The following is a 23,194-nucleotide window of genomic DNA, read 5'->3' as shown; positions in this document are numbered from 1 at the left end:
TTTCATAGTATATTTCACCACATACAAAAATATATTCCATATTTGTATGGGGATCTAAGCTCGCTCCCCATGGAACCTGCCTCCCCTGCATTGGAAGGGCAGAGTTTTTTTTACCCCTAGCCCCTGCCCCCCGAGGGGCATGTGGGATCTTTGTTCCTCCAAACCATTCCCTAAAGAGCAACAAGGGTGATCTTAACATGCTTAGAAAGTTGAGAAATTTTCACACTAGGTTGTTGGCCTGTGGGTAAGAGCTACAGCCATATGGAAGGTCAAATGGACACTCCCAAACTGCACCCAAGTGCATAACAAACAATACTGTAGACCAGGGCTATGGTAGGGATTAGCATCACCCTTAGGAATCTCGAGGACTTCTCAGGTGGCTCAGGGATAAAGAATCTGCCTGCCAATGCAGGAGACACAGGAGACGTGGATTCAATCCCTGGGTTGAGAAGATCCCCTGGAGAAGGAAATGGCAACCCGGATCTCTCACATTGCAGATTCTTTACCATCTGAGCCACCAGGGAAGCTTCATACATGTGTAGAAGTAAGGGGTAAATGGGAAACCTCTGTAGTTTCCACTCAATTCTTCTGTGAACCTAAAACTGCTCTAAAATATGAAGTGTATTAATTTAGAAAAAAAGATCTAAAGATGAAGAATATTCTGTGATACATGAACATTATATGAAATGCAAATTTCAGTGTCCTTAGGTAAAGTTTTTGTTGGAACACAGCCACATCGCTTTGGGGCCCTTGTGTCCAAAGGCCGGGAGACAACAAGAGAAGCACCATCTCGGCAAGGCAGCTGACCCTGAGCAGCAGGACGAGTCACAGGACCCACAGTGCGGGTGTTCAGGCAGTCACGGGTTCACGCAAGTTCCCCTCAGTCCCCCTCCTTAAGACAGGCCACAAAGTCTGTGAGTGGACAGGGGTGGCAACCCCAGCCTGAGAATGGTATGGTTATCAGCCTCAGACCCTGCAGGAAAAGGGTGTCACACAACCAGATAAGCCACTGAGACCAACAGAAGTGATAGCCGAGGTCCGCTCTGTAACCCCTTGTGGAAGGAAGGCAGGCTGGGAGGCAAGGAGGAAAGAACGACCTCAGAGGACAGGTCATGAAGCCCCAACATCTTCAGGTACGACCCACAGTGCCTGGCACAGCAGACTCTCCGTGAACGTGCTGGAGGGATTCCTACTTGCATCTTTGACTTTACTAGGATGAGATGGCTGGATGGCATCACCGACTCGATGGACATGAGTTTGAGTAAACTCCGGGAGTTTGCGTGCTGCGATTCATGGGGTCGCAGAATCGGACACGACTGAACTGAACTGAACTGAACTGAACTGAAGTGTATTCAACGCTTTAATATCACATACTTCGTTTGAACCTTCTGGTAGAAGAGTTTTCTATCTCATCAAAAAACAAGACCAGCTCACATGTAGGGCACGCGGGCCCCTCACTGCAGGGGCTCCGGCCTGGAGAAGCCACCCCCTCATTCCAGCACCCGGGACACCCGCACCCTGGGCGCTCCTTGGCTGGACGCGCCCAAACCCTGGCTCACCGCCTCCGAGCTTCCAAGCGCGCCGCGATGCGCAGGCGCCGGGCCTGGATCCGCTCCTGAGGATTATCAGAATGAATAGAGGGTCCGAGAATGGGGGTGGCTATATGTTCCTCCTCCTTCTCCTCCAGGACCCCCAGGGATCCCGGCGGATTCATGGCAGGTGCCTTCCGCCCCCCGGGCAGCTCTGCCTGGACCACCGCGGGACTACAGCTTGGTTGCTAACAACAAAGATGTTGCCATGGAAACGCTGTCACCTGACCCTCAGCTGGCGTGGTTGCGCGCGCAGCCCCTCAGGCCGGGCGCACTGGTGTTCCTATCGCTGTTATCTCGCCTTAGGGCATTATTGCTCTCTGCTGCATTTATGGTGAGGACTGTATTGAATCCCCCACTAAGGCTCAGGTGATATTAATAGAGGCTGGAAGACTTAAGAGCTGAACCAAATTGTGATTCATCACTTACCGACCCTATGATTAATTCTTCATCCATCAAATAAATAATCCTCAAAATCACCATATTCATCTAATGTAATTCAATGTCTACTCTATGCCAGTCACTGTGCTAGCTCCGAGGATCCAAGCGTGGTCCTTTCCTCGATGGAGGGGGTAGAATAGGTTCACTCAGAAATTCTGAACTAAAGTACATTGCATCCACCTGCTTGTCATCCATTCTTTTTTTTAATTAATATATATAACTTTATTTTTGGCTGTGCTGGATCTTCTTTGCAGCAGGGGTTTTTCTCTAGTTGCCACGAGTGGGAGCTACCTCTTGTTGCAGTGCATGGGCTTCTCATTGCCAAGCAAGGGCTCTGGGGCACGAGGACTTTGGTCGTTGCCACTCCTGGGTGCAGTAGTTAGTCTCCAGGCTGCAGAGCACAGGTTCAATAGTTGTGGCACACAAGCTTAGTTCTTCCGTGGCCTGTGAGATCTTCCCAGATCAGAGATCCAACCTTTGTCTCCTGCACTGGCAGGCGGATTCTTTACCACTGAACCGCCAGAGAAGCCATCGTGTTTGAGCTCCAGCTTTGTGTATTTGGCCTCTTATCGTCTCTAGAATGTGAAAAACCCCTGCCATCAATAAATTTATGTCCAACAAGGAACTGTTGTCTTCTGTAGCGGTTTTCAGTAGGGCTACACTCCCTCCATCACCACCCACAATCACATACAGAAAAAAGAGGAGAGCCGAGAAAAAACGGTAGGAAAGGGAGTGAGGGGGAGGAATCAAAGTTAAGAGCACAGAAGCACATTTAAACTTTCAAGGGAGCACTGTCCCTTGAAAAGCATTATTCCCTGGGTGTTTTGTATGTGTCAAATGTCACATTGCCAACAAAGAATGCAGTGTTCTTATGTAGAATTAAGACCCATTCGAAAACAAGCAGGATAACATTTGATGGAATCTTGTCCCACTGGCCTGAGAAAAACTCGGAAAAGGGCACTAGGGAAGTAAGAAATTGCAGACAGGCCCTGCCACCTTGGGTATGGCACAATTTACTGTTTTCTCAGCTGTACTGCCTGCCTACTCAAATCACAGGCAACAGTGAGGCCAAGGAAGATAAGCCCCTTGTGAATAAGCCCTACCCAGCAGCAAATGGAGTTTTATTTTTTTAATTATTTTTTCCAGGCGGCCAAGGGGTAGGCAGATTTAAGAGCACCAAAATCTTGGAGCAGCTAAGTTCAACAGCTGCCTGGATCCTTGTCCCATATCTAGCCAGGGTGAGGAGTCTAGAGGGTGCGGGAGGGGTAGGTGTTTGCTTCTGGGCCTCAGCAGACCTCTCTCTCCTTTAGTTGTAACCTCAAGCATTACATTAAACTTCCTAGGGGCCAAGGACTCAGAGGGGCAATGCATAGCTCCGACTGCTAACTCCTCCAGGTCCTGGGCCATGTCTCCACCATCTGGGAGAAGAGAAACAAGTACCAGTGTGTATGCATGTCAACGGCTGGGAGTAGGATACCTAAGAAAGTCTGTGAGAATCGGCTGTCACACAAGAGATGGCAGAGAGAGCAAAGGTATCATCAGTTCAGTTCAGTCGCTCAGTCGTGTCTGACTCTTTGCGACCCCATGAATCACAGCACGCCAGGCCTCCCTGTCCATCACAACTCCCAAAGTTTACTCAAACTCATGCCCATCGAGTCAGTGATGCCGTCCAGCCATCTCATCCTCTGTCGGCCCCTTCTCCTCCTGCCCCCAATCCCTCCAAGCATCAGGGTCTTTTCCAATGAGTCAACTCTTCGCATGAGGTGGCCAAAGTATTGGAGTTTCAGCTTCAGCATCAGTCCTTCCAATGAACACCCAGGACTGATCTCCTTCAGGATGGACTGGTTGGATCTCCTTGCAGTCCAAGGGACTCTCAAGAGTCTTCTCCAACACCACAATTCAAAAGCATCAGTTCTTCGGGGCTCAGCTTTGTTCACAGTCCAACTTTCACATCCATACATGACCACTGGAAAAACCGTAGCCTTGACCAGATGGACCTTTGTTGGCAAAGTAGTGTCTCTGCTTTTTAATATGCTATCTAGGTTGGTCATAACTTTCCTCCCAAGGAGTAAGCGTCTTTTAATTTCATGGCTGCAATCACCATCTGCAGTGATTTCGGAGCCCAAATAAATAAAGTCTCTCACTGTTTCCACTGTCTCCCCGTCTATTTCCCATGAGGTGATGGGACCAGATGCCATGATCTTAGTTTTCTGAATGTTAAGCTTTAAGCCAACATTTTCACTCTCCTCTTTCACTTTCATCAAGAGGCTTTTTAGTTCCTCTTCACTTTCTGCCATAAGGGTGGTGTCATCTGCATATCTGAGGTTATTGATATTTCTCCCGGCAATCTTGATTCCAGCTTGTGCTTCTTCCAGCCCAGCGTTTTTCATGATGTACTCTGCATATAAGTTAAATAAGCAGGGTGACAACATACAGTCTTGATGTACTCCTTTTCCTATTTGGAACCAGTCTGTTGTTCCATGTCCAGTTCTAACTGTTGCTTCCTGACCTGCATATGGGTTTTTCAAGAGGCAGGTCAGGTGGTCTGGTATTCCCATCTCCTTCAGAATTTTTCACAGTTTATTGTAATCCACACAGTCGAAGGCTTTGGCGTAGTCAATAAAGCAGAAATAGATGTTTTTCTGGAACTCTCTTGCCGAAAGGTATCATAAAAAGTCATAAAGAGCAATCAGTAAGATGTGTGGCTAAGAACCAGCCATTTTTTGTGATAAGGATGCTAAATCCCTTTTTTTGCTGTTTGAGCTTTTAATAAGCCTCGTGCCTTTTTTTTCCCTTTGCTCCATATCTGGGCAGCTGATTTTTTAAAAAGGCGGGGAATTCTCTAGTAGTTCAGTGGCTCAGTGGTAAAGAATCTGCTTGCAGTGTGCAGGAGACACTGGAGATGTGGGTTCGACTCCTGGGTGGGGAAGATCCCCTGGAGGAAAAAATGGCAACCCACTCCAGTATTCTTACCTGGAAAATCCCATGGACAGAGGAGCCTGGCAGGCTACAGTCCATGGGGTCGCAGAGTCAAACTCGACTGAGTGACTAAGCACTGACTGCCCTTAGTGGTTAAGACGCCACACTGCCAAAGCAGGGGGCACAGGTTTGATACCTGGTTGGGGAACTAAGATCCCACATGCCATGTGGCAGAGCCAAAAGATAAACAAAAAACCCTGGGTGCTCCCTCCTCTGGTGGGAGGTTCCACCTGTGTGTGCTGGCTCTACCTTGTAACCATAGTAACACCCTAAGCCAGTGTCTTCCTGGCTCTTTTTGGCCATTTTCCAACCAGCTGGAAGGTCTTCACTGCTGTTACAGACAGCCTCAATTATATAAATGACAAACTTTGTCATAAGTGTGGGGGAAAACAATACTCTCATTCACTATTGAAAAGGCATGTTTTAGGACAGTTTGCCAGTATCAGTAGTTTAAAAGAGCATATGTATTGAGTAGGCAATTCTACTTAAAAGAATTATCCTTGAGAGATAATAGATCTAGGATACAACCCCACAGGGTCAAAATTACATGAGTAACTTTTTTAAGTTTAGATAGACCCAAGCTGGTTAGCCCTGCTTCCAGGCCCATTCTAGGTGTCTGAGGTTTGCATTCAGAAGGGAAGGGATAACTGCTAAGGCAACCAAGAAGCTGGGAGGGCAGGGGATTTAGAGCACATAAGCCAGAGAATTAGCCTGGGTTAAAATATGGGACATTTCCTCCCTCACCTTCTTTAAACCTGCTACAAAAAAAATTTGAATGCCCACTGCCAGAACTGGGAGATCAATTCTGACGGTTTTAAAAAAAGGAATACTTTCCTCAGAAGCAATGTTAGAAAATATGAGTTTTTATGAGCTTTAAATATATAAAGTTTAGGTGCACTAAATGTGGGTTATTAAGTTCTTAAGCAATTAGCATGGAAAATTAACACCATACATTAGTACTCTTTATATGAGAAGATGGTTTCTTTTTGTTTTTAAACTTTATTTTTTATTGGGGTACAGCCAATTAACCATGTTGTGACAGTTTCAGGTAACAGTGGGGGTACTCAGTCATACATACACATGTATCCATTCTCCCCTTAACTCCCTTCCCATCCAGGCTGCCACATAACATTGAGCAGAATTTCCTGTGCTATACAGTAAGTCCTTATTGGTTATCCATTTTGAATATAGCAGTGTGTAAATGACCTTCCCAAACTCCCTGACTCTCCCTTCCTCCAGGCAACCATAAGCTTGTTCTCTAAGTCTGTGAACCTCTGCACTGTAAGTTCATTTGTATCATTTCTTTTCAGATCCCACATATAAGGAGTGTCATATTATATTTCTTTCTCTCTCACTTTCTTACTTCACTCAGTTTGACATTCTCTAGGTCCACGTATGTTGCTGCAAATGGCATTATTCCATCCTTTTTAATGGCTGAGTAATATTCCATTGTATTTACATAACACACCTTCTTTATCCACTCCTCTGCTGAGGGACATTTAAGTTGCTTCCATGTCTTGGCTATTGTAAACAGTGCTGCAATGAACATTGGGGTGCATGGATCCTTTCAGATGGTATTTTTCTCTGGATATATGCCCAGAAGTGGGACTGCAGGGTCATATGGTAGCTTTATTTTTAGTTTAAGGAAACTCCACACTGTTCTCCACAGTGGTTGGACCAATTTATATTCCCACCAACAGTGTAGGAGGGTTATGTGAAGATGTTTTTCAGTATGAAACAACCACCTTATGGTGGTAATGTAAGTGTGACTCAGTTATTATGAGAACAATAAATACTGCCTAGTATCCAGTTCTGGGAGAATCATAGCAGTATATTATGAAAAGCTATTCCTGCCACCTTCCTAGTACTTTGCTCTCTGAAACAATTTACAGGATTATAGAACACCCAGGAATAAGCAGGCTGATCAAACAAAACAAAACCTTTTAAAATTCTGCTCAAAATTAACCAGTGATTCTCTGAGATAAGTGACTGGACATTTTTTCTCCCCAGAACTCCCTTGTCCTTTTGCACCTACCAAGGAAAAACAAAGACAACAATGTGAAAATAATTAAAAAGATTTAAAAACCATTTACTCTTTACTTTTATTACAATAAATATTTATCAATAATAGAGTTAAAACAATTTTAAATTAAAACCTACTGCATTACTTTTGGGTTTCACAGCAGCAGAAATAAAACATAAATTCAGTTGAGAGCGCAAGGCTTCCAGAATCCAGTGGCAAGAAACAGTCAGGTCTTGATTATCTGGGCGAGCAATGGGGACCAGGAATACCGGTGACACAAAACGAATGGTGAAATGCACACCTGCACCCTGTCTGCACATCAAATTACCTAAGACCTCACAACATTCCAGCTAAGAAATTTATGCAAGTTGTGACATCCCATTTCCCACAAGAGCCAGAGTTTTCCCCATCAAGCCCAAGAGCGCAACTGCTCCAGGCACCACCTTCTGGCCAGGAATGGGCCCACCATCATTCAAACCCTGGAAGCCTCAACTCTGGTGGAAACAACCATCTTCTCACAAGTTTTCTGACTCACACAATCCCTGGTGAAAGGAAAGCGGAAAGTGACATATGTCAAGGCCTTTCTTGGGGACTAAGATGAACGGCAAGTAGGAAAGCCTGGAGATGCAGATAAGGAACAGGCTTCTCAGAGTTACAGGGTACATGCAGATTAAGTCAACATGAAGAAAGAGTCTGGTGAGGGCTTATCATCTTGCTGATAATCAAGAGTAGACTGCGCGTACATATGAATACATCATACATATATATGCACAGAGAATATATGTGTACATATTAAATATGTAGGCATACACACACCACACATAACCAGATAAAATAAATGCTATGTTATTTGCTACGAACATGGGCAAGTCCTAGGCAGACCAATTACAAACATGTTCAATTAAACTACTTGAAAGGGAAAATAACTTTGTGTTCCCTTCAACTTCTTCTCTCACATATTCCACTTGTAGCACACATTCCAGTTACTAAAGTGGTATTGTTTCTAGGTACCTGAGAGGATGGAAATCATCCTTCTGTTTCAGAATACTACAGAAAGCAACCTGCAACAGGACCAGGCTAAACAAATCAATAATTGATTTGGTCATGATTCCCGCCACCTATTCTTAGTCATGGGGCATGAAACCTTACTCAGAAAAGTGTCGATTTCTTTTCCTACCATTGGCTACAAATTTAATCTAATCTGTTAGATGGGAGGGGAAAGGGAGAATGCAGGTGGAAAGGAGTTTACACCACAGTAACTATTTACCGCCTTCCACTTTACCGAGAGGAAATAATACTTAAAAAAAAAAAAAAAAAACCCTGAAATTTGGAGTTTAATACTGAATTCTGCTTTTTTGGCGCATTCCAGAAAAAGCAAACGATTACCTGTAGCTGGGTCTCTGTCTCCTGAATAGCTGCTCTAATGAGATAAGTTATTTAAACAAAATAACCTACCCAAAAATGTTCATATTGTGGGCAGTCTTAATTAGTACTTACTAAACTAAGTCTGATACAGAATGATACCAGTAATTCAAACGGATTCATAATGCAGCATTCATGGACCTCATAAATTAAAACAGGCCCCTCCTATAATCTGATTAGTAACATTAAGTACTGAACATGTTTCTAGTCAAGAACTTACTCCGTGAGTGTTTCAATAAAAACTAAAATCAATTTCAACTCTATTATCCATAGAAATTGCATAAGAGAAGACTTTAGCCTAAGAGTCACAAGGCATCCACAGCATTTAGCCACCCCATGGGTCTCCAAAAGTGTCTCTGGTTACAACATAGCATTAGGTACTCCATGACGATGATCCAATTCATATGCTTTCAAAATAACACTGCTCTGATTGAATCTGGTTTTCTAAGAATCATTCTATGAAGAGTAAGACAATACTAGGAGACCAGACAATACTTTTGTGTCCAAACGGACTCTCCCTAAGACAAGTCCTTGTTAAAATATTCTAAAACTAGTCCATGTGCCATTTTCCAATTCTGGGAATCTGGCCTTTCTCTCCAAATGCAATATAACCCACTCACTCAGGCCACCTGTGAAAAAGGCTGCAAATGCCAAAACTTCTTATGCTACCCGAAATATTAGTTCATTTAAGATATGTCTGAAAAAAAAGCAAGTCTCTGCTTAAAAACAATCAGCTAGATTACTGTCTCTCGCATATTTATTAAAAAGGAAAGCATTACTAGCATGCAGCTTTAAAAGGTTGTTTATTGTGCACCACAGAAACAATGGAAATGAATTAGCCAATAAGTCCAATTCCCATGGCTCCACACAAAGGAAAAAGTAAACACACTGCCACTTTCTCTGGAAAAGCTACACAACCATGATTTACCATATATCCTAAAGCAACTGTCTGCCAATAGGTATCTGTACCACTGACAAACATGAAAAGAAAAACACACAAATCACCTGGGTTACAAAATAAGGGAAAATCTGAAAATTACTCAAGCTTCCTAAAATGTACAGGCCATCATACTTTCAAGTTTCACAGTGATTAATTTAACACCATTTTACTGTTAAAACTGTCACTTAAAAGGTGTATGTCAAAGTGCTTCAAATGCAGCATACTAAAAAATCTCCCTGGAAACTTCTGGTACTGGCAGCTCACTGAAGGTTATTTACCTTAGGGTGTTCAAGAATGGGCACACGGCCTTACAAGGACACCTCATGGAACAAAGAAAATTCCAATCTGATTTCACAAATTTCCTATAGCGTGCTCCAGTAAGTCCAGAACTGAAGTCAAGATAAAGGCCACTCTGAACACAGGAATCAGCACAATCAAAGATTTCTGTATCTGTTTTTGGCTTATTGGGGGACCCAAAGTCAAAAGATCTAGTCCTTCAGATTTACTTTGTTCTCTCTGGCACGTTCCCACTCCTTGCCTAGGCGAGAGATCTAAGGCCATCAAGGAGATCTGAATGTGGCAGGGTATAGGGGGCGACTGGAGAAGGAAATGGCAACCCACTCCAGTATTCTTGCCTGGAGAATCCCAGGGACGGGAGCTTGGTGGGCTGCCGTCTATGGGGTCGCACAGAGTCAGACACGACTGATGTGACTTAGCAGCAGCAGCAGCACAGGGGGTGACAAAGCAAGTGGAGTCTCTGTCCCACGTGGTGGCTGGTTAAAGGGAAACCCAGGGGAAGAATGAAGAGGAAGAGTTACAAACAGGTTTCCTGTTCAAATATTAAGGGGAGAAGTAGTCTTTGATTCCAGCACTTTCAGATTACTTTTTCATTCTCCATAGAGTACAGAATCAAAGCCTGCTTTGGGAAGCAAAGTGAAAAGTGTAAGTGAAAAACGCTCAGTCATGTCCGACTTTGTTACCCCATCGACTGTGTCCATGGAATTCTTCAGGCCAGAATATTGGAGTGGGTAGCCTTTCCCTTTTCCAGGGGCTTCCCAACCCAGGGATCGAACTGGGGTCTCCTGCATTGTAGGCAGATTCTTTACTAATTGAACTATCAGGGAAAGCAAGATAAGCTCCAAATGCTTTTGGACTGACTACAACATAAATTAATTCTCTGAAAACTTAACACTTAGGAAACTTTTAAATTCACATCTGAACTTCAAATTAATGGAGGAAAGACAATTTACATTGTGACAGTTTTGAACTGTGCACTGCAGTAGCATCATTGCGCACTGAACTGATCTCTTCTTCCCCTTCAAGTGGACACCATCTATGCCTGCTTTCTCCTTTGCATGCTCCCCCCAGTGCCCAGGATCCAGGTCATGATCAGTATTCTTTCAGGAATTATTTAGAATTGGGGCAGCCCTAGACATGCACTCCTCTTCCCAAGAGCTCTATATTAAAATAGATAACATGTTGGTAACAGTACTGTAATATTCTAGGCCATAATCAGCATCAAATCTTCTTTTTAAAATTGCAAGTAAAAGTAATTTAACCACATTATTAAAATGCCAAGGAAGACTATTTTACTTCTTGATTTGGAAGTTATTCACTCTATTACCCTTAAGACTAAAACCCATGAACTACATCTGTTACACATTAAGGGAGAAATGTTGGTTAAATTGTGGCAATTTTAAACTGTAGGTAGATTACACTAAGACCATGAATGCTATTAAAGGATCATAAAAGGGAGCATGAATATACTCAGATATTTTTTAGATTTTTTAGATTTTTTTAGATTTTTTAGATTTTTCTATCCTATGCCCCTCTTCAAACACAGGGGAATTCTCTGACAAGCATGAAAGGACATTTTTCATACCATAACCTGAAAAGAAACTTCCTACAGGTCTAGGTAACTTTGGTCAGAAGAAACAGAAAGCAAACCTCTGGCCTGGCTAAGGCACTCTGTTCTGAAATGGACAGAAAACATACATGTACGACCAATTATGCCATTTGCTCCCCGAAAGGCAGCTCAGCATATGCTAGGAGAAAGGGTGGGGTGTGAATGCACCCCAAAAAATCATGCATAAGCCTGAAATACCTTTTATACTTTGGAAAGGTTATGATCATTGGTGATGATGTCAGTTCACAGAGCTCCTTGTAACAAAGTCCTGCTTCAGTTGCTATACCATACATGACAAATAGGGGCTTTCCTGATACACTTCAAGACAGCCGACTAAACCAAAAAAAGGAGTCAACAGTACACTAAAGACTCGCACGTCTACAGTATTCTGAAACAGTTACTCACTTTTCTTTTTTTTTTTTGGTTACTCACTTTTCATCTTTTATCTTCCTGACATCCATCTTTCTTTCATCTCATGATGCCAATGAAACTGACTACAGCATAATTCTTAACCACTACGGGGAAATATGTTATCAAGTATAGGCACAAAACAATTTTCAAATAAACCTGATGCAACAGAAAAAGAGCAGAAACACACTTTGAGGTAAAAGAGACCCAAAATTACAGGACATGACCCTATGACAGAAATAAAGGGCTTTTTTTTTTTTAAACTATACTGTACAAAGTGACGAAAGCTTGCGGTCCAAATTTGCCATTTTATAAATATTTTTCAGCTCTTACATAATACAGATGAATCTCATTTTGTATACAAAGTCAACAAAACAATAAAATGATTAGCTTAAAATCTTAAAGCAAAGGTTTGTTCCTGACCCAAATTAACACTTTATCCAGCTCGATTTTACAGATGACACAGAACAAGGTATACAAAAGATAAGAGTTACTTTTACTTAATTAGCTCATTCTCTGACCTCCATGATGGCAATTTAAATAAACATGGAATCACTATCCATATTTTCCTGTGTTAATTTCCCAACTATTTTCAGTGTTCATTTTTGTCTCAGAGAAATTCACAGAATATACTTCAAACTTTACAATTTTTTAAAAACTAAGTACAGTTAGCTCCATGATGCTTCATTTCTAATAACTTGTTAACCATGATTACAATTCACAAATTTTTAAAAAACTGAAATAATAATTACATGGTTATTTTTACAAAGTGGCAGACTAAAATCCAATAAAAGAATACACTATAATTAAATTTAATGATGGGCACATTTATAGATAAATAATGATTATGGTTTTAATTACATTATCAACACAGTGGTGCCTATTTTATCCAAGTGCAATCCGTCCAAAAAAAAAGGGTTTAAGATACACTCTTCATTCAAGCACAAACTTCATTCAGTGGAAAATAAAAGAAAATCAGCCAGTAAATTTCACCACCACCAAATTAAATTAAGGAGACAAAATCAGAAAGAAATAGAATATCCACATTCATGAAAAGCTGTGATCATAAAACAATCATATGAAAGTCAAAAGAGATTTTTGTGTTTGTCAGTAAACCTCAAAAATTATTCCAAGTCATATTAAAGGGTGTAAATACTCAGTAAGGCATATATGTCAAAACTTTTCTTAAGGTGGAGAAGTGAGCAAGTTGGGAAAAAGAGAAGTTCTCTCGATGTCTTTATCTTGTATGATATAAAAAACACAGCACTGTTTCCGCCACAGATAGAGATAAAGGGAGATAGGAAGGACAAATTAAATCAGAAATCTAGTTTCGTAGCAACGTTCACAGTAGTAATTTCATAGTGAGGTTCATGAGATTCCTAACCCCTAAGAAACTTTTTTTCTTATAAGGAAGTTAATCTATGTTCCTCACAAGTAATTATTCTAAGAATGGGACTATCACATGCATTCATATGATCATAGTTCATAGGCACCAAATCTCAGCAACTTGTAGCTGAGGGGAAAAAATGCCACGTTTAAACACTGAACCATGCCAATGAGTGAGCCATAATTACAATCCATTCTCTATTAAGTCTCAATAAAATATTTTTTCTTTAAAATAAAATTAAACCACTTATTAAGATCTGTTCCATAACAAAGAGAGCCAGAATACTAGAGAATTTAAATATATATATATATATTAGCTCTCTTAGCACATGAGGACAAAAGGCATTTTCATGAGAAAGTGAAACCAGTATTTGGCAACTGTATACTGTTCTCTAATCATTTGGCATTCTTGCTGAAAGTGACTTGCTCTTATCTTTTCCCTACATTAGATTTGGGGTACTGATAGCTTCCACAGCTAAAGACTTACTGCTACTGCTAACTGCTGCTAAGTCGCTTCAGTCGTGTCTGACCCTGTGCGACCCCACAGACGACAGCCCACCAGGCTCCCCTGTCCCTGGGATTCTCCAGGCAAGAATACTGGAGTGGGTTGCCATTTCCTTCTCCAAAAGACTTACTGCTAAGTACCAAATATGAAAACATATTGGGTCCTCTGAACGTTATCAGTGTTCCTAAACAAATATGAGGGTTTGAAAAATAAAATCCAAGCATCTTTAACTCTGTATGAACCAAAACATCATGGACTCCTAAACAACAAGAAACATTTTGCTGGGCTATTACGTTTAACCAAAACAACACATGGTTTTATAAAAGAGTAAGCTGGGAATGAATAGGTCCAACATTCCACAAGTTCAGATATGTATCATTCCTGCTGTCCCAAGTACCATATACACACTGAGTTCCCGTCTGTTAAGCAGATCAGTTTAGTTCAACGGTGATGGATGAATATTTACAAGCATCTTATTTACAGTACTTCTTTCTGTAGATTACAGGCCAATATTCTTTTCTTCCACTCCTAGTCAATCTGAATTTGGTTTTCTCAATGAGAAGGGGTAAATGTGAAAATGGTTGCTCAGCTGCTTTACCTATAGAAAACCAGAACATGAGGCAATGACAAATACATACATAATTTCTTTAAAATGCATACAGAATTCACCCTCTGGAAACAATTTACTGGCACGGCAAAAATCATTAGAAATGAAGAGGTCTCCCTGGACTAGGATGGCGGTAGAACTAGCTAAGTGAGTACTAGAACTATCCTGGGAAAGTTAGGACTTATACCTGGGTCTGCCCAACTTCAAAATCTAGTCTTTCCAGAGCCTCCCAGACCACAGAGTCTTACATTCAAATCTACTGAAAAATTATAGGGTTAGTTGGTTTATACTATCTAGCAGATCAAATATTTACATATATGGTTAGAGTCAGCATTCACCTTCTTACAAGGCTTCTAGGTAATCATTCCTAACTTCATGTACCAGTATAACGCTAGATGTATACATTTTTGATGGTTTAAGCCATGTTAGTTAGGGTATCCCTACTAGAGGGTAGGCAAGAGCAAGGTAATGTGCCAGCTAGCAAGTATTATTTACTTAATACTTTTTAGTTTCATTCTCATTCTTAATATTTACATTTCAATAGAAGTAATTAATGTTTTTGTGTGGTTCAGCAAGTTTTACCTTTGAGTCAGAAGTTGTAGAAGTATTAAGAGAGTGGAAAGACAGTCAAAAAAAGATGTTCCTGGAATTTTTTTCAGTGAGCGTGTGCTTATATTTTCCAGACTTTTAACAACAAAAATGTACTGCCTTTGTAATTTAAAGATAAACATATTTTGGTTTGGTTTGGCGTGTGTATATGGAGTGCGTGTTTTCTAAAGATATACTTCTGAAGGATCATAGTTAAAACAATTATGAAAGACACTGGCAACTGTATTCTACTTCATGCATATGACTGATGAATAACAGAATAAAAGCCTAAAAATGTTGATATAAAGCATGTAACACTAAATTTGCACAAACAAAAACCTAAATGACTATGTCTTCGTGTCACAATTCATAGACTTATCATGGTTTTTTTTCATCTACTTTGTTTCAACAAATATAGGCTACTTTGGGGAGAAACACTAAGGGCAGGAACACACACAAGGTATAAAAAATTGTTATCAAGCATGACAGATGTCCTCTTTGGCGTTTTGTTTCTCAAACTGATTCACAACAAGGTTCTTTTCAAAACAAACATATCAAATAGAAGTATTTTTTAAGCCATAAAAATATGAATACCCTTCCACATGACCCGACTGCTATGAAATTATCCTCAAAAAACAAAGCAAATGAAGGAAAAAATACTATTACAGGTTGTTCACTCCAACTTTATTTATAATAGTGAAAATCTTCAAAGAATCTAAATGATTAAAATAACTGGGTCATGGTTAAGCACACTGACATTAAGTAATTTCCTTGACGGAATACTGTACAGCAATTAAAAATCATAAATATAAGACCATGCGAAGATACGTAAAATAATTACAAAAGAATGCTAAAGTGTAAGGAAAGAGGAAATAAACTGCATGGTTCTGACTTTCATGTTATTATATGGATCTTGGTCCATTTGTCCTGAAAGCAGTTTCTTATTTTAGAAGAGAATATTAAGGTTTGCAGAAGATTTCTTAAATCTACTTTCTTCTATATTTTCCCTCATGAAAATGTGCCTGAAGCTAAAGAAGCAAGTTTAGAAATAGATAATCAACAAATGGGATTACTTTGTCTGATATAATTAAAATTGCCAAAAAATAAGTAAATAAAAGCTTGAAAGAGCTTACAATTCTATTACTGAGGAAATGGTTTACATTTCTTCTCATTTAAAAATAAGAACTAATTCCTCACAATAATTATCTAGCTTTTAAATTATTTGTAGTTTAAAATACTACAATATCTGGAATCATACACCTGGATATTATCCAAAATTTAGAGAATATCCCAAAATTATTCCACTTACTCTAATAAGCAAGCTTCTTCTGAAATTTTCTCTCACCTGCATTCCACTATTTAAGAATCAAATGAACCAATTCTGCCCTAGCTTACTCACCACTTGTACTCCATAGTGGATGTGGGCCAAAGTGAAAGCAGCCGTTAACGTAAACAGGAGAATTCTCTCAACATAAGGGGTTACTCCTACATTCACCACCATGACAATCACAAAAAGAGGAAGCAGCAACCAATTCAAAGTTGGGCACCGGGTACTGCTCATTTGACAAACAATCAGCTGACACTTGAAGTTATTTAAAAGAAAGAGAGAATAATAATTTAATCAAAGTTCTAGTCACTCTAACATTTAAAAAGCATTCAAATAGTTGAGCCAAGATATGTATTAAAACATTACATTATTATCAAGTTCCATAATTCTCAAATGCTCAGGAGTTCAACTGGACCTCTACCCCAGCTTCCAAACCTACGGACCCTCAGACTGGAAGATAATTTAGTAAGGATGCCATAGAAGGCATTCTCCTACTCGATAACAGTTTGGATAAAATAAATTTTTCCCAATTTTAAGATTCTATGATATATATGAAAATAATTTTTTCAGAACAGCCTCCCACAGCACCACACAACTCAATTTCTTCAAGGTGATGAGGAGATGCTACCTCCAATTCAGTCATACCATCACAGAAAACACCTCAAAACCTCTTTGGCTCTCTTTACTTCAACACCTTACTCAAATATAGTTTTATTCCTTCAGAGATACTTTTTGTACAATATGTTAATGTTTTTAGATCTTTAGATGAAATCAGTATGACCTAAGATAGTAAACACAGGGTACAGACATAGAAACATAAACTTGGGGGCTAAGTTGAAAAATAAAAACTTATTAACGACCTAGCCTGAGCTAGAGCACAGGCTTCCTGGCAGTCAGGACTATAGGGTCTCTTCTCAACCCCTCCTGATCATTCCTCCCTGTCTGCACTCTTGCTGGGCTATAGCAGAGAAAGGGATTTTTTTTTTAACATATGTAGTATTTATTACAAAGTTTTTATTCTATGCTCTTAATTTAAAAACCAGTTGATTAAAAAATGTGGGGTATATGTGTGTTTTTTTCTCTGTCAAAACCCCCTTCCAAGCTCCCTAAATTAATCATTAGATCTGCTGCCATTTCAACCACACTATTAATAATATTTAGAGTCTAAAGGAATTATTCCATGAATTCTTCAGCAGGCAAACAAATCAAAAAATTTAAATGATGCCATGGTTCCAAAATACTACCGCAGTTTCCAAATCCTATTAGTGTCAAACAAAATTAAAATAAAATAACTTTCTGCATGTTTCTGTCTTTGTAGTTATTATTCTTCCAAATTTCTGACTGTAAGATCTTTAAAATCTGCTTATTCTAATACTATATAAGATTTCTCAAACTATCAAATTCTAATATTTCTTATATGTGTTACAATTTTTAAAAGAAAAATCTTACTGTGCTGTTGGCAAAGGCTGTTCCAACCATTAAGTAGAACACTCTAGGGTGTAACTCTAAAATATCTGAAGGTGACAGGAGGATCCATGCTGTAGACAAAATGAATAGCAAACATGGAGAAAAGAAGGGAACCACAGCTTCATAGACTGAATTGTATTTCAACGTGTTATTTTTATAGCTTCTGGAAAAAAAAAATCAAGTAATACAAGAACATTATTACATATAAAACTCAACACTGTACTTGTATCTTTATAGTTTTCAAAGTACTCACACACTTACTCTCTTATATTTATTCACAGTAACCCCACGGCATAAGTAGAACCAACATTATTAATCCCATTTTAGAGGCAGGTTAAGTGAGGATGTAAGAAGTTAAATTTACATAAGTGAAAGTGTTAGTTGCTCAGTCCTTTCTGACTCTTTTGCAACCCCATGGACTATATAGCCTTCCAGGCTCCTCTAGTCTATGGAATTCTCCAGACAATACTGGAGTGGGTTGCCATTTCCTTCTCCAGAGGATCTTCCCAACCCAGGGACTGACCCAGGGTCTCCTGCATTGTGGGCGGAGTCTTTACCATCTGAGTCACCAGGTTAATCCCATTTTAGAGGCAGGTTAATCCATTTTAGGGCTTCCCTCACAGCTCAGCTGGGGAAGAATCCACCGGCAATGCAGGAGACCCCAGTTCAATTCCTGGGTTGGGCCAATCCACTGGAGAAGGGACAGGCTACCTACTCCAGTATTCTCGGGCTTCCCTTGTGGCTCAGCTGGTAAAGGATCTGCCTGCAATACAGGAGACCTGGGTTCAATTCCTGGGTTAGGAAGATTTCCCTGGAGAAGGGAAAGGCTATCCACTCCGGTATTCTGATCTGGAGAATTCCGTGGACTGTATAGTCCATGGGGTTGCAGAGTCAGATACGACTGAGCAACTTTCACTCAATCCCATTTTAGAGGCAGATTAAGTGAGAATTTAAATTTATATAATTTGGTACCAAGTGGCAGGGCCAGGACTAGAATGGAAGTCTTCTGATTCCCTAGTCTCATTTATCTGCCTGGAAAAGTTTTATTATCTGGTCTGGATCCTATAAGATTAAATTCTAATAGGAAAAACTAAAATGAACACAAAACCATACTAGAAGGGTACCTCACAGGGCTGCTATGATACATAACTTAACAGTGAAAAGACTCTGAACCAAGACCAGACACTGCATATCTTAGTGGCTCTGGGCACACAGATGGTAGCACGCTCATACAAGTCTGCTCATCTGAACTGAGCCCATCCAGTTGACCCCATCCCAGCCCAGATGATCCTCATCCCAGTTCTGCCACTAATTACATAACCTTGGGCAAGACACTGCCCAATCAGGACCTCAGCTTTAGAAGAATTATCTCAAATTATCTCTAAGCGTTTTAGAGCGTTACATTTTATGACTTCTATGAATGACTGCCAGTGGTCATAAAGAGGGAAGACTCAGAGAGACAGGATTGTGCAAGACAAATCTGAGCACTGAAAAAGGAACTGGGAAGTACAAGAAAATGTTCCAAGCAGAGGAAACAGGGAGTGGAGGAAAGAGTGGGAGCAAAAGTAATGAGGAAGGAAAGAACAAAATACATTCAGGTCACAGAACGAAACTGAGTGTGCTGAGCCCAAGTGGAAACGTGCATAGGTCAGAGAGATGGAACTCCACCAGGCCAAGTCCCCTCCCAACCCCTACCCGACTCCTCAGGCATGCCCCACTCTTCAGGAATTTTGATATGGTGCTCTTTAAGAAGAGTCAGCATAGCTCCAGGGTTTGGTCTTCAACTATACAAGTTCAGAAATTCTATTTTATGATCATGCTAACTAAACTTAGCTATAATCAATTTACTAAAACTTACAATCAATTCATAAAAAGAATGTAAACCTATGAATATTCCAATAGGAACATACTCCCTCCCAATTCACTCACACAAAAAAATGACAAATTAGACTGATAAGCCCGAAACTGTATCAAAAAACTAGCTCTGAGCTAAGGCTGAATTGACTACACAAGCCACTACAGGCAGATGATCCTCATCTCATTCTAGATTCAAAATACAGCTTCATAACCTTTTCAAAATGCCCAGATTTCAAAAGAAAGATCCTAAAATTCACCTAAATAACAATTACTAAAGATTTTCATATTTCTTCTCCAATTAAAAAATAAAATACTTACCTGAAAAAATTTAACAAACTCATTGGGAGAGTCACGCACAGTGCACAACCTGAAGGAAAGAACATTTAAATTATCATGAATTAATATTCAAGAGAGATTTTTATAATAAATACATACAAAATATGTAGTATTTTTAGATGCAACAATTTTCAAGTTCAGATTTACTTCTGTAATGAAATTAAATACATTTTTGAACAATATTTACAACTAGAAGAGTGGCAGTACAGTTTGATGATTCATAGCAGAGACTCACAGAGCCAAAGTGGGTTGAATCTCAGTTGTGCCACCAACTGGCTATGGGACTTCAGGCAAATTCATTTTTCAGTGCCTCAGTTTCCTCTTTTATAAAATATAGATAATAGTAGTAACAATCCCACAGGGTTTTGAGAAGTAAATGAGTTATTACATGCAAAGATTCCTGGAACAGTACCTGATTTATAATAAATTGCACCGTGTAAGTTATTTATTGGAAGAGGGAACCATTAATATTAACAGATCCTGCTGCTTCCTTTACACTTCTTTTTACCTCCCTAGCGTTCTTAATTTCTCCCCCTACTCTATACACTAATTCTTTCTCCTCAAAGCTAAAAAGAAAGGCAGCCTTCCCAAGAAACATTACCATTGTTCCTGCTGTTCGCACTATCTACTATCTTACTCTGCTATCTCCTACCACCCAGCAAACTTAACTTGTCTTCAACTCCTCAGCTGCTGCTGCTGCTAAGTCGCTTCAGCCGTGTCCAACTCTGTGCGACCCCATAGACGGCAGCCCACCAGGTTCCTCCGTCCACAGGATTTTCCAGGCAAGAGTACTGGAGTGGGGTGCCATTGCCTTCTCCGCAACTCCTCAGCACTCAACATAATTCTGCCTCCTCTCTGCAGAAACTGCATTCTTGAAATTTATCAATCTCTCCTACTCAGTTCAGTTCAGTCGCTCAGTCATGTCTGACTCTTTGCGACCCCATGGGCTGCTGCATGCCAGGTTTCCCTGTCCATCACCAATTGCTGGAGCTTGCTCAAACTCATGTCCATCAAGTCAGTGATGCCATCCAACCATCTCATCCTCTGTTGCCCCCCTCTTCTCCTCTTGACCTTAATCTTTCCCACCATCAGGGTCTTTTCCAATGAGTCAGTTCTTCGCATCAGGTGGCCAAAGTATTGGAGCTTCTTCAGCTTTAGCATCAGTCTTTCCAATGAATTTTCAGGACTGATTTCCTTTAGGATTGACTGGTTTGATCTCCTTGCAGTCCAAGAGACTCTCAGTATCCTTTCTTCATTCCTGACTTCTAAGTAAGATGACTCTGCTGACTACCCACTAACTGCAATTCTTTCCTCTCTTGGTCTTGGTGATCCCATTTACCCAATGTTCCTGTCAGTCATCCAATCATTCAACGGTGTCCTTTAATGGCAATCTACCTCCTGCATATTCCTAACTGATTGACTGAAGGTGCATCTACTCTCCCTCAGAGAATCTTCTCTTACAGCTTTAACCATAAGCTCCCTGCAGCTGACCCCAAAAATCTTAATACTTTTGGGCAAATCAGACAATCTCTCTGAGCTTCAGAGACCACAACTGTACCATGAGGATGGGCTAAGTGGTTTTCTAGGGACCCCTGAATCTTAAATTCTCTGATTCTGTGATCTGTAGCGATGTAAAGTCCTAATCTTTTTCTGTTTCAAACTCCAAACCAATACATGTGGCAACTTTTGCACATTTCATTTGGATATTTCCTTGTCACTCAACGTATTAGCCCATTCTGGACTCCTGGTGACTAAACTTCGCTTAGGGGTGGGGAGGTGTGTTGTCAATGCAGCTATGACATTAAGGAGCAGAGAAAAGAACATTCCTTCAAACAACTCCTAACACAACTTGCTAAAAACACATGAAAAAAACTATAATTCACCAATCAGAAATCTCATCTCAAAAGAGGAATTACTCTGCTACTTCCAAGCCCAACTGGAACAATGTTCCCAGGTTAGAAAATCTTAGAGGGAATGGAAGGAGAAGACAAGATGTCTTCAATGTCCTCAGAAACTTTTAGTAGCTTATTTCAAGTTAAGCTGGGGAGCACTGGTAGGAGCAAGGCTAAATGTATTCACCCAGAATCACTTGCAGCTTTCAAGTACTTAACTAAGATAAAATTTTAAGCACAGTAAGCATGTAGAAAGCCTGAGCTCTATATAGGTTGCCAAAGAAAAACACTGTATTTACTGTTTCTTCTCTAAATAGTAAATAGCATTATGTGAACCAAGAACTTCTAGATGTCCAACCTGGCTTTAGAAAAGGAAGAGGAACCAGAGATCATATTGCCAACATTTGTTGGAATCAAGCTGGAATCAAGACAGATGGGAGAAACATCAACAATCTCATATATGCAGATGACACCACTCTAATGGCAGAAAGCAAAGAGGAACTAAAGAGCCTTTTGATGAGGGTGAAGGAGGAGAGTGAAAGAGCTGGCTTAAAACTAAATATTAAAAAAACAAAGATCATGGCATCTAGCCCCATTACTGCATGGCAAATAGAAGTGGAAAAGGTAGAAATAGTGACAGATTTCCTCTTCTTGGGCTCTAAAATCACTGCTGCTGGTGACTGCAGCCATGAAATCAGAAGACGACTGCTTCCTGGAAGGAAAGCAATGACAAATCCAGACCGTGTGTTGAAAAGCAGAGACATCACTCTGCCGACAAAGGTCCACATAGTCAAGGCTATGGTCTTCCCAGCGGTCATGTACAGTTCTGAGAGCTGGACTGTAAAGAAGGCAGAATGCCAAAGAATTGATGCCTTCGAACTGTGGTGCTGGAGAAGCCTCCTGAAAGTCCCTTAGAGAGCAAAGAAATCAAACAAGTCAATCTTAAGGGAAATCAACCCTGAATACTCATTGGAAGGACTGATGCTGAAGCTGAAGCTCCAGTATTTTGGTCATCTGATGAGAAGAGCCAACTTGTTGGAAAAGTCCCTAATGCTGGGAAAGATTAAGGACAGAAGGAGAAGAGGGTATCAGAGGATGGCATGGCTGGATGGCATCACCGATGCAATGGACAAGAACTTTGGGAGATGGTAAGGGACAGAGAGGCCCGGCGTGCTGCAGTCCATGTGGTTGCAAAGAAACACAACCGGACGACTGAACAACTCTAAGTTGTATTGTTTGTACTTGATCTACTTTCTGTAAAGAGTATTTAATTGTTAAATACTTACCTAGTAAACTCTATATATGAGAATGATAGAACCCACACACATGCAGACCTGCTTTTCTTATTACATAGGAAGGTCTAGACTTCATAATATAGGAAGCAATGGCTATCGAAAAGTTAGAATTCATAAAAAAAAGATTGAGTAGAATGAGATGAACACCAAGGATAGCATGACCACAGCAAATATTCTGGTTCCTCATCAATGGTTCCTTGGTTCCAGGCTTATTTATTAAACAAAA

At 40.4% G+C, this 23,194-nt stretch overlaps 2 protein-coding genes across 2 annotated transcripts in view; both read right to left on the bottom strand.

The window, feature by feature from the left end:
• DRC1 (dynein regulatory complex subunit 1) overlaps positions 1–1,714 on the bottom strand; it is a 31,123-nt gene extending 29,409 nt beyond the window's left edge. The window contains 1 exon segment of the mRNA XM_065927208.1: positions 1,560–1,714. Coding sequence (XP_065783280.1) covers positions 1,560–1,714 — 155 coding nt within the window.
• A 6,057-nt stretch (positions 1,715–7,771) lies between these two features.
• SELENOI (selenoprotein I) overlaps positions 7,772–23,194 on the bottom strand; it is a 45,518-nt gene continuing 30,095 nt past the window's right edge. Inside the window, exons 7-10 of the mRNA XM_065928727.1 lie at positions 19,764–19,812; positions 17,571–17,751; positions 16,194–16,376; positions 7,772–14,197 (exon numbers count right to left, since the gene is read on the bottom strand). Coding sequence (XP_065784799.1) covers positions 14,099–14,197; positions 16,194–16,376; positions 17,571–17,751; positions 19,764–19,812 — 512 coding nt within the window. The 3' untranslated portion in view covers positions 7,772–14,098. The remainder of the gene's footprint in view (positions 14,198–16,193; positions 16,377–17,570; positions 17,752–19,763; positions 19,813–23,194) is intronic.

This window comes from Muntiacus reevesi, chromosome 3 (genome assembly GCF_963930625.1).
Source record: "Muntiacus reevesi chromosome 3, mMunRee1.1, whole genome shotgun sequence".
In the NCBI taxonomy this organism is placed as follows: domain Eukaryota; kingdom Metazoa; phylum Chordata; class Mammalia; order Artiodactyla; family Cervidae; genus Muntiacus; species Muntiacus reevesi.
The sequence above is the reverse complement of the archived record's forward strand: the minus strand, read 5'-3'. Positions and strand labels throughout refer to the sequence as shown.